This window comes from Berghia stephanieae, chromosome 2, assembly GCF_034508935.2.
Source record: "Berghia stephanieae isolate SIO BIC M18660-M18661 chromosome 2, UCSD_Bste_1.3, whole genome shotgun sequence".
Lineage (NCBI taxonomy): Eukaryota > Metazoa > Mollusca > Gastropoda > Nudibranchia > Aeolidiidae > Berghia > Berghia stephanieae.
In genome coordinates, this window is record NC_088361.1 from 51,563,960 (window position 1) to 51,580,309 (window position 16,350).

Below are 16,350 nucleotides of genomic sequence, written 5' to 3' on the forward strand. Positions count from 1 at the left end.
GCGGGCTTTCAGGCTCGCAAGGCCAGGACCTCAATCTTTGTAATGATATGAAAAAGAAAAAAAAAAAGAAAATCAAGTAAAACGACGCCCCCTCCAAAAAAAGAAAAAAGAAAAGACAATCACCCCCCCCCCCCCCCAAAAAAAAACAAAAAACAAACAAACAAGCAAAACAAAAAACAAAAACAAAATGAAAACAGGGGTTTGAACCAAACATGCTACAGCCAGATTGGTACTCTCTTCAATAAATCAAACAAGGTATAGAACAAATATACTTTTATTACAAGTATTCACATCTTGTTCTATGTTTACACTTACACAACAACGTAAAACATTTGCTGCTTTCAGGTGGGAGGGATCTAATTCAAAGTTGTAGTGTGAATTCTATTATCTAGGTCAGAGTGCATGACGTAAATTCTGATCATGTCAATGAGTGCAAAAAAAAAAGTATCGTTATTGTTATTATCGTTATCATCATTATTATTATTTTTATTATTATTAAATAATAATAATAATAATAATAATAATAATAATAATAATAATAATAATAATAATAATAATAATACTAACCAACAATAATAATAATAATAATAATAATAATAATAATAATAATAATAATAATAATAATAATAATTTTTTTAAACAAAAAAAAAGATAATAATAATAATAATAATAATAATATTGACAAAAATAAAATAACAGTTGTATGATATGATAAATGCTCAGCACAGTATAAATATATTCAATGTACAATAAAGATGAATCAAATGGGAACACATAAATCAAAACAAGACACACAAAACTTTTAAAAATTAATGTAAGAGTAGTGTAATAAAATTATAAAGTATAATAAATCGTGAAAACAGAAACTCATTTGGCAGTTTTCCATATATATTGTAAATCACAAAACGCTTTGGATAGATTAACCTAAAGATTAATACTCAAAATTATGAGCGGTAAAAGTATTTTAAATCGTATTCAATATCATAGTTTATGTTGTTTGTTTGCTTGTTCTTAAGGGTTTGTGATATACATTAACTCATTTCAGCGCCAGTAAAAAGGAAGTAAATGTGATAGTAAAAAAATTCCAGATTTACAATTTGAAACACATGAGAAAAAGTAAGACAAAGGGGAATGGTTTAAATAAGGAACACGTGTAGATTCCAAGAGCACACCACCAGTGTACTTAGTTTGAGATCACCTAAAAGTCTATCTACTCGTAGATATAAGCATATAGATAGAATGCGCTTGGCCAAGGAGTTCACAACATTGCCATCCGGAAGTATAACGGACCAACACACAAACTCTGTGTAACCATGAACTTTTATAGTCTGGTTAATACAGTTTAGTGAGAACAACTCACAAACGCGGATGGCAAAAACAATAACAAAGGCTTGAGTGACGTCATCTGCATACTATCTATAAGCACAGAATCCTACTGAGAGGAAAATATTACACTCATATGTTTACAACCCATTGTGCATTCAAACAAAGAACAGTACATAACATATGCATGATTTACAAGGGGAATATATATATATAGATATATATATATATATATATATATATATATATATATATATATATATATATATATATATATATATATAATCTCCCCAAACAATAACTCTACACATTTGACTGTTTATCTCCCAGCCAAGGACTCTGGCTAGGGCCATGACAATTCCAAGACAAAGACAGAAAGCAAGTTGGAAATCAGATATAGAGGGAGAGAAGACACATCAATCGACCTTCCTTCCCTCTATGGGATGTTTCAAAATCCCACACAGAATTTATATACTTTCGTATGAAATTATTTTGCGCATTTAAAGTAAGACCACACAGTCTGACTGAGTCAGTTTATATGAAACTATTAATAGATTTTAAAAAATATGTTCTTTAATCTATGCGACCTTTTTGAAATGTATTTTACAAAAAGGTTTGATATCAGTCAAATTTAAAAAAAAATAAAAACACATAATAATATTAATAATAATAATAATAATAATAATAATAATAATAATAATAATAATAATAATAATAATAATAATTTAGATCTCGAACATGAAGGAATATTGATGTCAAACTATCTAATCTTGAACACTTACAATAACATTGACTTTATATTCAAATATATATGAAATATGAAATGGTTTAATTTTTTAAATGTTTATTGAAAATAACACACATTGTTTCCTCAAATGACAAAAAAAAAACAACCCAACTAAAATCTTACATTTCTGATCATTTCTACGGGGAAAAAAACCCACAAATTTTGGCAGCTGGTTCATCCTGACATAATATCATTTTGAGATGATGAGTCACATATTGAGATGAAGTTTTCGGGTTTAAGAAACAGATACAGGATACACATGTTTTTTTTATAAGGGTTTCACGGTGCTTGCGACACATTTAGGTCATATCAATATCAGTTCCAGTATAAAGGAAGACAATAGGAAAGTAAAAAAGTTCGAGAATTACAAAAAAGCAACCAAGAAATCACCTAAATGACCTAATCACATGAGATCACCTAAAAGTCTCATCCTGACAAAAGCACAGGTCCTCACTAAGAGGAACACACTCAAATGATTACAAATCATATAAAGGTAAAACAAAAAATAATGGAGTGCATAACAGAAAGATGATTTAAAAAAACAAAATTAATCATCTCTAAACTCTAACTATACATTTGACTGTTGCCCTCCCAGGGTATCCGGCCAGGGCCAGGGGAAAACCAAGTAATTTCATTCAAAGACAAAGACAGAAAGCGTATTGGAAAACAGATATAGGGGGATAGAAGACACAATAAGTACCTCCCTGCTCACATGGGAGGTCAGAAAACCCCATCCAGAGCTACAGGAGACACTGGGTGGCCCGAGAAGTACTTTGAATAAGGACATGCAGAACAAAAGAATCTTGCGCAAGAGTAAAGCCAGAGGCAGAGGAAACAGTTGCATAACTTCTCTTCAAATCACGTCTACCATCCCTTTCTCCCTCAAAAGTAAATAAATTAAATAAATGAATAAACAAATTAACCATTAAAACTAAAGGTGTAAAAGTTTGTCAATTATTTAAACACATCACAGATCAAAAACTAAATGTTTTTTAACCGCCATGGGATTGGTATATCATTCAATCAGGAAATGCAAACAGTAGTCTCCAACTATAAGCACATTTATCTTATCGTCTAAGACATAATATTATATTATAATCTCTTGCAGGAGAGAAGTTGTTTATCTTTAATATCAAAAAATAAATTGAAAAGTTATAAGTTTTTAAATTCATTACCACAAATCAATTCAACATGTGAATTTCATCATATTAAATTTCAAAAAATAAATCTGGCACATTAACCACAGGAGAATTTCATGTAAACATTTTGTCAATATAGCATCTATGGACATAAAAATGTCAATAATTTAATGGACGGAATATTATTGAAAAATTTTGTTTAAGTCTGAGAGATGAACTTTGAAAAAAAGTTTTCCATTTTTAACTGCCTTCTCAACACAATTTAAGTCCATCCACAATAGATTTATATCATCCAGGCCCACAAAAAAATTAGGTTGCAAGGAAAAAATCCCAATGTCTTCACCAAGATTTGAACCTGCGGCCTTTGTCTTTGACTTGATATCAAAACAACATTCTATTGCTGATTATTGAATATTGGTAAAATATTTTTTAAAAATCATTATCACATCATTGATTCAACCACTTTTGTGGCTTTATTATGTAATATGGATGCTTATAAAAAAGAATCAATGCAACACCATATTCTGTTCTTTGTTTCACTTTTAAAGATCATGTGAGAATAATTAGGATATATGATTCAGCTCGTGTGTTACTTTTAGTTCCATTCGTTTGATATATATACATCACAACTAAAACACTTATAATACTAGTGTAGTTAAACATCAAGTTATAAGTGCTGACAACGACTTGGAAAGTGGCAACAAATAAATTATTATATCTAAAAAAAAACCCCGGTTATTATATAAGCTAAAATCAATCCATCCTAACCAAACGCAATATTACAACAACAAAAAGACTGAACCAATCGTCATAATACCAAGACGTAAAAGGGGCTGTTAAGTAGGTATGAAATTCATTTATAATAAAAGAAAGGAGCATCTATTAGGATTTGATCATTTGGTATACATTTGTCATTTGTTTTTCATAACCTTCATGTAATGGTTTGCAATGCAGGAGAAAAGTGCAAAAGTACATTTTAAGGGCTGGTGATAATGTCAAGGGATGGGGAATCTCTAATAAATTTCTCACTATCATTAGGTTTCAGGATGTAACATAACCATTTAAATGATAGGGGAAAAAAAGTTTGGAATATAAACATACATGATGGCTATTCAGAAAGATGTGACACCATCAGTCTGAATGCTAAAAAAAACAAAACCCAGATATGCCTACTATTATTTTGCATTTCAGAATAAACTTGCATAATAATATTCTCTTCCAGACTTCTCTTCAATACTTTAAAAAAAAAAATCTGCAAAAGATATAAAACTCAACGTTATTCAATGCCACTGCAATAAAAAAATATAATAATAAAATAAATTTTAAAAAAATAATTCTAAAAACCCTCAAAAATACTTTTTTTAAAAAGAGTCAAAGTTCATCTTTATGGTATTTAATTAAAAACTATGTTCGGGTTTTCTGTATAACTATACATGAAATAGTTCTAATATTACAGAATAAAGTTAAACTTTTACTCTGATATAAATATGTATGATTTTATATCCATGTAACAAAACTAGAAAATTTCAATAAATAAGAACTAATATAAGCTAATTACATTATCCATGTTCATAGATGGCTCTCAAAACATCAACTGGTTTCTTTTCAGCATCATCTAATTCTGCACCTTCCTGCATTTCATGTCTGTTCATGAGCAGACTGCGAAAGGCAGCTCGACTCAGGCCTAGATCTGATGTCAAGATGGCCACCCAATCCAACGGAAACTCCATGATTGCATTCTGGATAGATTTTAAACAAAACAAAGAGCATTCAATATTATTATTTGATTAGATTGCTACCTGTTCAACTTACAAGAATATAATGCTGCACAAATCAATTTATTTGCCTCTTGGTTCAGTTGGTAAACTTTTGGAAAGACACTTGAATAACCGTGGTTTGACTCCATGTCTTAAACAGTAAATTATCCTCTAACTATGCAATGCTCTGGATCAACAGCATAATATGATAGGGTGACCATTTCCTTTGTATGTCGCATTCTTATGCCAGATCTAAAGAGACCCACTAGTCAAAAATGAAAACTTGAGCTTTTTATATAACACAATTTCCACTAAATGAGCTCAAAGTGCTTTACAAAGTGACCCTGGCCAACAGCAAGACTTAACATGTAGAACAAAACATGATGCCTGTTAGGCGATAATACAATTTTTCCGACAGAGCAGACAAAGCTGTTTACGGCAAGGTACTCATTTTGCACCATTTTTTTATGGTGAGAGAATGTGAGTAAAGAGCCTATTCCAAGGATTCAACTGTGCACCACTCAGAGTGGAACTCAAACCCAGGACCTTCTGATCTGAAGGCGACTGTCAAAAGACCACATAGCCGCACATAGCAGTGGAAATTTTTTTTTTGAAAGTGAATGAACTAATCATAATGCCTCATATACTGACTAAACTATATCTGGTCTGAAAAAAAATACCCATACCCTGAAGACACAAGCTGCATCTAATTCTGGTCTGACAGAAAGCCCTACCTTATAACAGATTGGTATCCATATCAGAAGATAGTAAGTAGCAGATGCTGTCCGATTTATGCTCATGTAATACTGGAATATACCAGATCCATGGGATCTCTAAAAGGACTAGTTGCAGTTGAATAAATCATCAATATAAAATGATAATAACAACAATATTTTTGACAATAAAATGTAGATTTCAATTTAGAATCGGTTAGCACTTATTATGTGCAATTATAAATTGTTGAAAAGATGAGCTTCTGTTTTAAAGGCTGTCTGCAGCATCGTTGAATTGAGAATGTTGGAGGTTACAATCTGAAATTAAATCTTAAAATCTCCATGTGTCTTGAATATCAGTTGGTCTCTTTACCCAATCTCTCCCTGGAGTGCCTAAATATTCAAGATGCTTTGCGTATTTCATGCCATTGGGACCACATTTCCATTTCATACATTTAAATTTGTCAATTTTGTATAAGCAGCCTCACAATATCCATGACTGCTTTTTGCTTTATCTATAAAAATATATATGAGCTGCTAGAGAAGGTCGATGACTGAGATAAAGTGAGTGGCCCCGGATTGTGAAGGCTAAATCCTGCAAGTCTCCCCTTCCCCCCCCCCCCCCCCCCCCCCCCCCAAACAAATGATCATGGGAATGGGTGAAAAAAATCATAGAGGCAAAAGAATAAGATTTTCAATGTTCAAAACATGTTTTGGTACAATACATTACTATTTCAAGTAAGCTAATATTGATTTTTATCAAAGCTTATAAATCTTCGTTATTAAATACCTGATTAAAAAACTCGTCTCCAATGCAATTCATTTCCTTCATGGGGTCAAAGGGTATAATAGATTGAGTAACTGGGCTGATATCGAGTACAAAGGTCTGTTTCTTGGACTTGGCCCTCTTGTCAGCCAGGGGACCTTGGATATCCATCTGGTCCTTCAGCCATTGACCATTGTTGACCACGAGATTGGAGAGGATGGATAAGTTGGAAAAACCTTTGATAAAAAACAAGAGATCAAATATATACTACATAATTTCTGATGTCCTTATAAGGGTTTCTGATCTGGTAGACGCTATAATCTGCCAAAATATGAACAATAAAACAACCTGTCAATCTCATTCTTTCTCTTTTCATACTACCTGTGGCATTTTTCGAAAAAAAAAAAAAAATACAATGTTTACAACTTAAGTGCCCCGCAGTGCTTCAGAATTTTTAAAAAATCTGTTGTTTCAATCATTTCTGGTGGTGTAGTTGGCAATTCTGGCTTAATATGTATAGTAATCACGGATCAGCCTAAACATATTAAGACTTTCTTTTTGTCTTGAAACTTAGCTTGAGCTTTCACTTTTTTTTTTAGCACAATCACCAATAAATATGCTCAAAATGCTTTACAAGGGGTCCCAATCCCTAAGGAAATTTAACATGTAGGAAGGGATGTGATACCCGTAAGGTCTTTTTACAATTGACAGAAACATTGCTACCAGCCATGCATTTATTTTATACCTGAGTGCAGTGAGAAAGTTTCAGTAAAGAACCCTTCATGAGAACTCGACATTGCGCTGCCCAAAGTAGGACTCAAATCAGGAAACGGACCTAATGGTACAAAGGTGAGTGTCGTACCGCAAAACTACAAAGGCCCTGACAAATTTCATGTAATTAGAATTTGGGATGATGATTTATGTTAATGAATTTATTTTTTTGCTTTGATATTGAATTGTACATGAATCCTTTTTTTAAAAAAGGTAATATTGATTTATATGTAAAATTTTACTCAAAGCTATAAATATTGATATATTGAAAGGACTCACCTTTAGGAGTTTCCACTAAGTTGGAAGCTAAAGTTGAGTACAGGTGATCACTGAATGCATGTGTAGCCATTTCAGTCACATCCATGTCAGGCATGCTGTGAATGCTTTGGATTGGAGTAAAAGGGGTAGAGAGGGGAAGAAGAATAATTACGAGAAGGCTCTTAAAGAAACAGACCTGCATCACACAACTCTTGTAAACAATCAACCATACTTCTATATCATACAGTCTATGTCAGTACCATTGATTTTATTTTTTATTTTTGCAGTCCTTCAGAGACATAAAGCCCAAGTAGCAGGAGTTTATCCCAGTTTCTATAGTGTTAAACAGACAATAACAATTGCTTACTACCCATAGAATAGGACATTAGTCTATCACAAAGTTTTTTTTCTGTCAGATCAAATAGGTCCAGCTACCCAATCATAACTGGTTGGGCCAGATATATCTCGACTGCACCCAAGATCGATACCAGCCCTGTGCTTGTGAAGTGATTGCTCTACAAAATGAGCTATCAGGACCCCTTGATTTGACTTCACGACAAAAAATTGTTTTAAGGTTGCCTGACACAATCTGTGCTTTAATATGTTATTAATGCAACACACTTTTATTGATGAAATACCATCATTATCATCATCAACAACAATATATGTCTCTTAAAGTGACACAATACACAAATATACCGTACAATGTTTCGGCCTTTGACCTACAGTAGGCAAAACATGTGGTTAAAGACATAAGAATATATCTTTTTGTAAATGTCATGTGGGGACAGGATGGAACAACAGAATGGACTTTGCTTTGTTACTGGAAGTTTCTGGGTTCATCACATCACTTAAGCTCAAGGGATAAGGTTCTGGGATGATCAAATCACTTAAGCTCAGGGGTGATACTGTTCTTATTGTCACCCTAAGAGTTTCTAATCACTTAAAGAAAATTTTTTCTCATACTTAAAGGGATGAAAACATTAAAAAAAAAAAGATATTTATTAAAAATTAAATCAAAATCGTATTCTCTGTAAGGGTTCTTGGACACTTACTCATTGCTGACAAACATTGACACATTGTGGATCTTCTGTTGAAGCCAGTCTTTATGACTCTTTATAAATTTCGAAGCAAATCGGGGTGTATTGGGACCTAGGAAAAAAGGATATAAAAAGTAATCATATTCTTATAGATCCAAAGCAAGAACTTTGAAACAAAAGTGAATGAAGTTACTTTCTCAGACCACAAATTAAATCAAAGTCATATCAACGATAAAAATGAATGACCACTACCAGAAAAATAAGATATAGCGGAAATGAAGAAGAATTTGGGAAATGATCTACATGAACAGTATAGCAATAGATCTGTGCATGTTGAAATAGAATTATTCTGGATTATTTTCATTATTAATAATAATAATAATAATGCTGAAAACTTATATAGCGCTATAACTCCGAGACACCAGACTCTAAGCGCTTAAATTACAAATTACTTTGGCTGAAACATACTCATTCACACACACAAGCACACACACACACACACACACACATACACACACACACAATACAACACACAACACAAACCAAACCTATCTTGCTTCTCATACCATCTACTAAAATCGAAACAAATATGTTTTAAGCGAACGTTTAAAAATAGACAAAGATTCTTTTTCACGAATGCTCTGCGGTAAGGCGTTCCAAATAGAGGTCCGAAATGAGAAAAGGATCTCATTCCAGCATTTTTCCGAATTCGAGGGACAACTAGTTTTGTGGAATCACTGGCCGAACGTAAGGGGCGGGGTTTTGAATATCTTTCAATTAGTTCTGAAAGGTAGGAAGGGGCAGTACCTTCAAGACAACGATACACTAAAACACAAGCTTTGAATTTAATTCTTTTCTCAACAGGCAGCCAATGCAGGTCATGAAGTAGAGGTCCGGCAGAGTCGCACCTACGCTTCATAAATACTAGTCTGGCAGCGCTGTTTTGGACAATCTGAAGACGTTTCAGATTGTATTGCGAAACGCCAAACAACAGAGCATTACAATAATCCAATTTCGATAGTACGAGGGACACAACCAGGTGCTTGGTCACATCCTCAGATATGAACCGTCTAATGGAAGCAATCTTTTTTAGTTGGAAAAAGAGAGATCTAACCAAATTATTAACCTGGTGCTCCATCGACAGTCCAGAGTCTAAGAATGTGCCAAGGTTTTTCACTTTGTCAACAATTTGAATAGAGGCATCCCCCAACTTCAAATCTGTTTCACTTTTCCACTTCCTGTTCCCCACATACAGCACCTCCGTCTTATCATCATTCAGTTTCAGTCTGTTCTCATTCATCCATTTCTTAACACTTTGGATACAATTTTTACTATTGGCTGATACTTCTTGTAAATTTCTCATATTGGAAACGCAGTACAATTGCGTATCATCAGCGTATTGATGGTAAGACAGACCAAAACTTCTGATGATTTTAGACAGAGGGCCAACGTACAAAACAAAAAGAACGGGTCCAAGTACTGAACCCTGGGGAACCCCACAATCAAGAAAGATTTCCTCCGATCTATATTCATCCACCGTAATAATCTGTTTACGATTAAACAAATATGACCTAAACCAATCAAGCGCTGCACCAGACACGCCATAAGTAATTTCAAGACGTTTGAGAAGAAGATTGTGATCAATAGTATCAAAAGCAGACGATAGGTCAAGCAAATTCAGCAAAGAACATGAACCATTGTCTATAACAGAGAGGAGATCATTAACAACCCTAACAAGTGCGGTTTCCGTCGAATGATGTTGCCTATAAGCAGACTGAAATTTTTCTTCAAGACAATTATTTTTAAGATGAGACAGTAATTGTTTCAAAACAAGCTTTTCTAAGATCTTAGAGAGAAAAGGAAGATTAGAGACAGGGCGATAGTTTTTTAAGTTCTCTTTATCGAGATCAGGTTTTTTCAAAAGGGGTTTGACATGAGCAACTTTGTAAATGTCTGGTACAGCACCTGACTGCAACGAATTATTAACAATACATGTAAATGGTGTTAAAATTACATCAATGCATTTTTTTAAAATGGCAGTATTTAAGGGGTCTAAATCACAACTTTTAGTTGGAGACGACATAATGCAATCACGTAAGTCAGCTTCAGTAATCTTTGAAAAATGTGTTAACGAATCACCATGAAACTTGTCAAATGTTGTAGGGATCGATTCAGACGAGAGTTCCTTCCTGATGGTATCCGTTTTTTCTTTAAAATATTGACCAAAGCGAGTTGGTAGATCTGCACGATCGATTAAAGATGGGAGAGCTGGTTGCGTCTGTTGTCCCAGCAGTTCCTTGGTCAAGGCAAAGAATTGTCTCGAACGTCCCACGTTTTTGAGGCTTTCTTCATAGAATTTCTTTTTGGCCCTGAAATTGACGGCTTTTGCATCATTTCTAGCCGCGATGTATCGCTTCTTATCGACAGCATCTCTGGACTTGAGCCATTTTCTTTCTGCCCGCCTCCTGGCTAATCCATTCAATTTTATTTCGGTATTATACCAGGGTGCTTGACGTCTCACTTTTACTGCTCTAGTTGTTAAGGGAGCATGCTTGTCCACCGTACCAACAATTGACTCGTGGAGACCATTCGCATCATGTTTATTTTTAACGTTATGGTCAAGGTCTTGTTTAAAAATGTTCATGTTTATATTCTTCAAATTACGAGATGTTATCATCTTTTTTACTTCGTGCTTCATTGGAAATAAAACGCAAAACACAATTAAATGATGGTCAGAGATTAATTTATCAATATTTGAGACAGGTGAAGAGAGAGAATGTTCAATGTCTGTAATGACATGATCTATTGTGTGGCCATGGTTGTTTGTAGGACCGCTTACAAGTTGAATATAGTTGTTTGTGTCAATAATCTCCCGAAATACTTTCGATTCATTTTTGTTTCCGAAATAATCAATGTTAAAATCACCCATAAAAATATTATGCTTTTTGTTAATGGATTGCATAGACATGAATTCTCCGAACTCAGATAAAAAATCAATTGTTGATATTTTGTTTTGTTGGCTTGGTGGTGGGCGGTAGACACAGTGAAACGACTTTTTAAAATTATTTTCATGAATGGCAAATCCAGCGTATTCAAAACTTCTAAAATTATCATGGTGAAATGATATCTTGTCAAAGAGTGACAAGTTGTAAATAATTGCAATACCACCTCCTTTCCTCCCAATGCGTGGAAATGATTTAATACAAAAGCCTTCGGGTGTAATTGCTTTCATAATTGGATCATCATATGAATGATTAAGCCATGTTTCCAAGATGACAAAAATATTAATTTTATGATCTTCAATAATGTCGATTATGTCTTGAGTTTTATTACGACACGATCTAACATTTAGTAATCCAATTTTTAAACTGGTATGATCACTACGTGCAGGTTGTTGTTGTTGTTGTTGTTGTTGTTGTTGTTGTTGTTGTTGTTGCTCAAGACGGTGCTGTTGCTGCGAGTTGTTGTCATGGTGGTCGTTAATTTCATACTGACTGTCACGGACAGTGTTGACATTTGACAAGGAACGGTGAGGATTACTCATTGAAGTGATTAGATTGGATGGGGGACGAGTGTTGATAAATTGAAGCGAGGATCGAGGTCGTAGGGGGAGCGGGCGTGGGGTTGGCCGATGACCAATGACGGTGGTTATAGGGAGTTGTTTTCGTCTACCCCCTGAGTCTGTTCACAAAATTAGTATTATAAATAGATCGATGTACACGGTAGTTGTTAAAAGTTGTAAAATATAGCACAGTGAATAAAGTTTCCAATATGGCTGTAAACAAATAGCAGTTTAAAACTATGTTCGACTTTGGAAAATCCATACTTAAATTTTAAAATTTTAGAAAAATCCTCTGTTAGAAATCGTTAAAATGTATATCAATAAAACCACAAGACTATCACAAATCAGATGGTATTAAAATCCAGGCGAAATGTCAGATAAAAATCACTCAAAACACGTAAATGAAAGAGCCAACAAAAACAAGACTCGCAGGTCATTGTTTTTGTTATTATTATTATTATTATTATTATTATTATTATAATAATAATACTAATACTACTAATAATAATAATAAATGTACATTTATACAGCGCTTATGCCGAAGCTTCGAAGCGCTTATTATTATTATTATTATTATTATTATTATTATTATTATTATTATTATTATTATTATTATTATTATTATTATTATCATTATTAACCTTGTCATTATTATCATCATCATCTTCATCATCATTTTTATCATCACTATCATCATAATCACTATTATTATTACCATTTTTATTCTTCTTCTTCTTCTTCTTCTTATTACTATTATTATTACTATTATTATTATTATATTATTATTATTATTATTATCATTATCATTATTATTATTATTATTAATATTATTATTATCATTATTATTTCAGTCCACTCCAGATAACCGCAACTTTTGTTCTTTGCAACTTTCAGTTAATCGCAACGTGGTGTGTCACTATCTATTAGAGCCAAAAGGCTTAGCAGTATGGGTTTGTGCAGTCGACTGTGACCATTAGATAGGAGGTGAGGGGAGTGGGCATAGGCTAGACAACATGTAAACAATGACAGAAGAGCCTGAGCGCTATCCTTTGTTTTGAGATTGACAATTTATTGTGCATTGTGACCATTGGGTTTGGTGAGAGCTTATTGTCTCTCCTCACGGCTAATCTCTTTGACTCTTAAAAATGTTGAGAACAAAAGAGAGCAAGTTAATCCAATTTTGCTTGTTAAAATCGATATAGTGCTGCTTTATGGTTTTTGTTTCAATCACATTGCTCAGTCAGTGGTGGACTAGGAACATTCTTTACAACATCTGGCTTCAGCAAGAAAACAGAGGACCTTTGATGCCTTCTTAGGGAAATGAGTGATGTCAAACACATATGAAAATGATGGAATTTACAACTATAAAAGAGGAAAAAAGAAAAACAAAAATGAAAAAACAAACAAATAATAAAAATAAAATTACTGAGGCCATGGACGATCACAAGCCTATGTGAACTAAGAGAGAAAATGTTGTAATAGTGGACAGTTAGCAGAACTTTGGTTAATCGCAAAATTTTCGCTGATCCAAAGGTGTTGCGATTATCCAGAGTACACTCCTAATAATTCTGATCCAAACCAGATTAGAAGTAGCATGACAATGTTTTGGAGAATGAAAATCTATCCTTTGGGCAACATGCAAATGTCTACAAGGATCAGCATATTGAAAAGTTATGCACTCTTAAATGGCTCAGAAACATAGATGCTAAATAAGGATCTGAAAGGAGAATAGCTGCATTTGAAATGTGGAGTTTTAAACATATGGGTAAGATAAGTTGAACACAAAAATAGACCAATAATATAAGCCTGCACCGGACTTATTGAAAACAATACTGACCAGAAAATTGAAAAACTTTGGCAAAATAAAACCATGGCTGAAGGAAATATAGAGGGCAAGAGGTCAAGAGGCCATACCACAAAATCGTGGCTAGACGGCATCAAGAGCTGGACTGAGCTGACAACTCAGGAATGCAACAAACTGACAAGACCGGGAAGAGACAAGACCAGGAAGAATGACGTGCCATTTCCAATCAACCTCTTATGACACAGGAAAAAATTAGTAATAGATACACCTTCTAATCCAAAGTATAGAGAATCTATCAAGGCAATTTTGGTTTACAATTATTTACCTTTTCCATAAGTTAATATATAAAACAGGTTTTCAGCAAGGTTCGGAAGATGGTCTTTGAGCTGTAGCTTGACTAGATCACTGGGCAAACTTGAGGATATGTGTAGACGATTAAGGTGGCACCATATACCCCAAGCAATAATCTGGGCAGACATAACCAGATGGTCATGTGATTAAAATTTCAAATCTTTAATGCAAGATTATGAAAGTGCTAAATTTGTTTTGAAAGGATATTTTCTGATTGATATTTTAGCATGTAATGTAAAATACTCAATGGCCTTAAACTTAATTCCTGATAATGATACACTTTGTTGTTTTGGCATTAACTTTGACAAGGAGTTGGAGTCTGTGCATCGAATTGCAGCTACCATTCATCACTGATTAAAAATCGCAATGAGGGTCACAAAATTCCTGCTGGAAGAGCACTCGCTTCACACCCAAAAAAAAAAAAATTCGACCCTGGGTGCGACTGAGATTTTTTTTCTAACCTTCCTGTCAACTCAGCTGTAAATAGGTAGTTGGACCAGTCAGATTTGACTGAAAGTACTTTGCAACAAACTGGATCCCAATCAAATAATTGCAAGCGATTGTTACGGTCCATTTAATATCTGAAAAATTTTGCTTTTCTTGTCATAGGATAAATTTTGTTGAATTGTTCTATCTATTTTACTTAGCATTGATATTTCAAAAACTTCCGATCCAAAGGCAAGAATCATACCATCCGACCATATAACTGCATTGTAATCATTTATCACTTTCATCTTACTTCATTGCCTGCAAGTTTTCCATATTCAAAACCTTGAGCAAGATTAACACAGATAACAAATGTTTCACCTGTAAAGCCACACATCTATGACTGGTTTTAATCCCTTGCTCATAACAACTCGTCTCAAGGGCTCCAAACAGGGCAAGAACTGACACGGGAAGCACAATAACACTTTTCTCTATCTCCGAGATAATGAGCTCCACACAATGGATCAGAACTTCCTTTATTGCTGTCAAAAAATATTAAATTACCACAAAATATATCTAGTTTCATCTTGCAAATTATTTATGTAAATAAAATGAGCCTTTTCAAAATCATGTCTTAGTGCTCTGTGACTATTGGACGACATCATATAAAATTTAAATTTTAAGAGTGGGAAGTAACATGAAATCAAGAGGAATTATAACAATTTAGTCATGACATTGAATGGTTTATTATTGTTGTGAGCATTATAAAAGTTCAAAAAGAGAAGAAAAAAAGAACAAAAAAAAACCATAGCATTGAGGGGTGTTTTTATTGACTTATATAAACGAGACACCCGAGAAGGGAAAAAGAGCATTGCAAATGAAACACTTGGGATATTAAAAAATTAACAATATCTTCCTTAGTTCAAAAGTATTAAATCCTTAATTGGCTGAAATATTTATCCAAGCTAATATTTCTGCAAATTATGATTATAAAAATTATATTTTTGAACTATCAAAATAATTAATGTGAAAATGAAAGTACATGGTGGTTTTGGGTGATCCCTAAGTGAGTAATTGGGAGGACATCCACAGGGCAAATCTGCTACAAATGAGATCACAGGCCGGGTAAAGTTGTCAGATGTCTTTACTTTGTTCACATATCGAAGCATTGGTTCAAGAGTTCTGAAATTAGATGAGAAAAAAAAACACATGAGAATTGGTTTACATCTTTTGAGACAATAAAATGAAATGTTTTATAAAACAGAATGCTGAACACAGGTAATGTTAACTTCTACAGCTTTAAATATAGCTCATCCAGATCAAATTCATTTAAAGTTACAAACTGTTGACCTATATTAATTACAGAGATCTTACTAAAGATAAATCAATAAATCTTAAATTAGGAGAAACAATAACACCAATGAAGGTCATGCTATTTTTGGGTTTGTTTAAAAAAAATATGTGTAAAGCATAAAAGCTGTTTACCTAAAACTTTTCTGAATAAAATCTCATACCCCAATGGGATTTACTGCAGTGAATGCTAACTCAAATAGGTACATATTGAAATTACTGTTACCTCTCAGTAAAAGGCTCCATTAAGATGAAGAGAGAAGCTAGCCATTCTGGAATCTAAATTTAGATAAATAAATATGC

General features: G+C 33.4%; 2 protein-coding genes and 1 long non-coding RNA gene across 4 annotated transcripts in view; 2 read left to right on the top strand and 1 right to left on the bottom strand.

Moving 5' to 3' along the window:
* LOC144965130 (uncharacterized) overlaps positions 1–5,957 on the top strand; it is an 11,870-nt gene extending 5,913 nt beyond the window's left edge. The window contains exon 3 of the long non-coding RNA XR_013643973.1: positions 4,859–5,957. This is a non-coding gene — a long non-coding RNA (uncharacterized LOC144965130). The remainder of the gene's footprint in view (positions 1–4,858) is intronic.
* The window catches only part of LOC144965133 (cell division cycle protein 23 homolog), a 232,997-nt gene that overhangs the window by 34,719 nt on the left and 181,928 nt on the right, over positions 1–16,350 (top strand). The gene's annotated exons all lie outside the window — the stretch shown is intronic.
* Positions 4,248–16,350, bottom strand: part of LOC144965128 (uncharacterized protein KIAA0825 homolog) — a 35,128-nt gene continuing 23,025 nt past the window's right edge. For both annotated transcript variants that reach the window (XM_078900089.1, XM_078900090.1), the window contains exons 20-27: positions 16,274–16,326; positions 15,740–15,879; positions 15,079–15,239; positions 14,246–14,387; positions 8,570–8,666; positions 7,536–7,639; positions 6,510–6,721; positions 4,248–4,988 (exon numbers count right to left, since the gene is read on the bottom strand). In XM_078900089.1, coding sequence (XP_078756215.1) covers positions 4,809–4,988; positions 6,510–6,721; positions 7,536–7,639; positions 8,570–8,666; positions 14,246–14,387; positions 15,079–15,239; positions 15,740–15,879; positions 16,274–16,326 — 1,089 coding nt within the window. In that variant the 3' untranslated portion in view covers positions 4,248–4,808. The remainder of the gene's footprint in view (positions 4,989–6,509; positions 6,722–7,535; positions 7,640–8,569; positions 8,667–14,245; positions 14,388–15,078; positions 15,240–15,739; positions 15,880–16,273; positions 16,327–16,350) is intronic.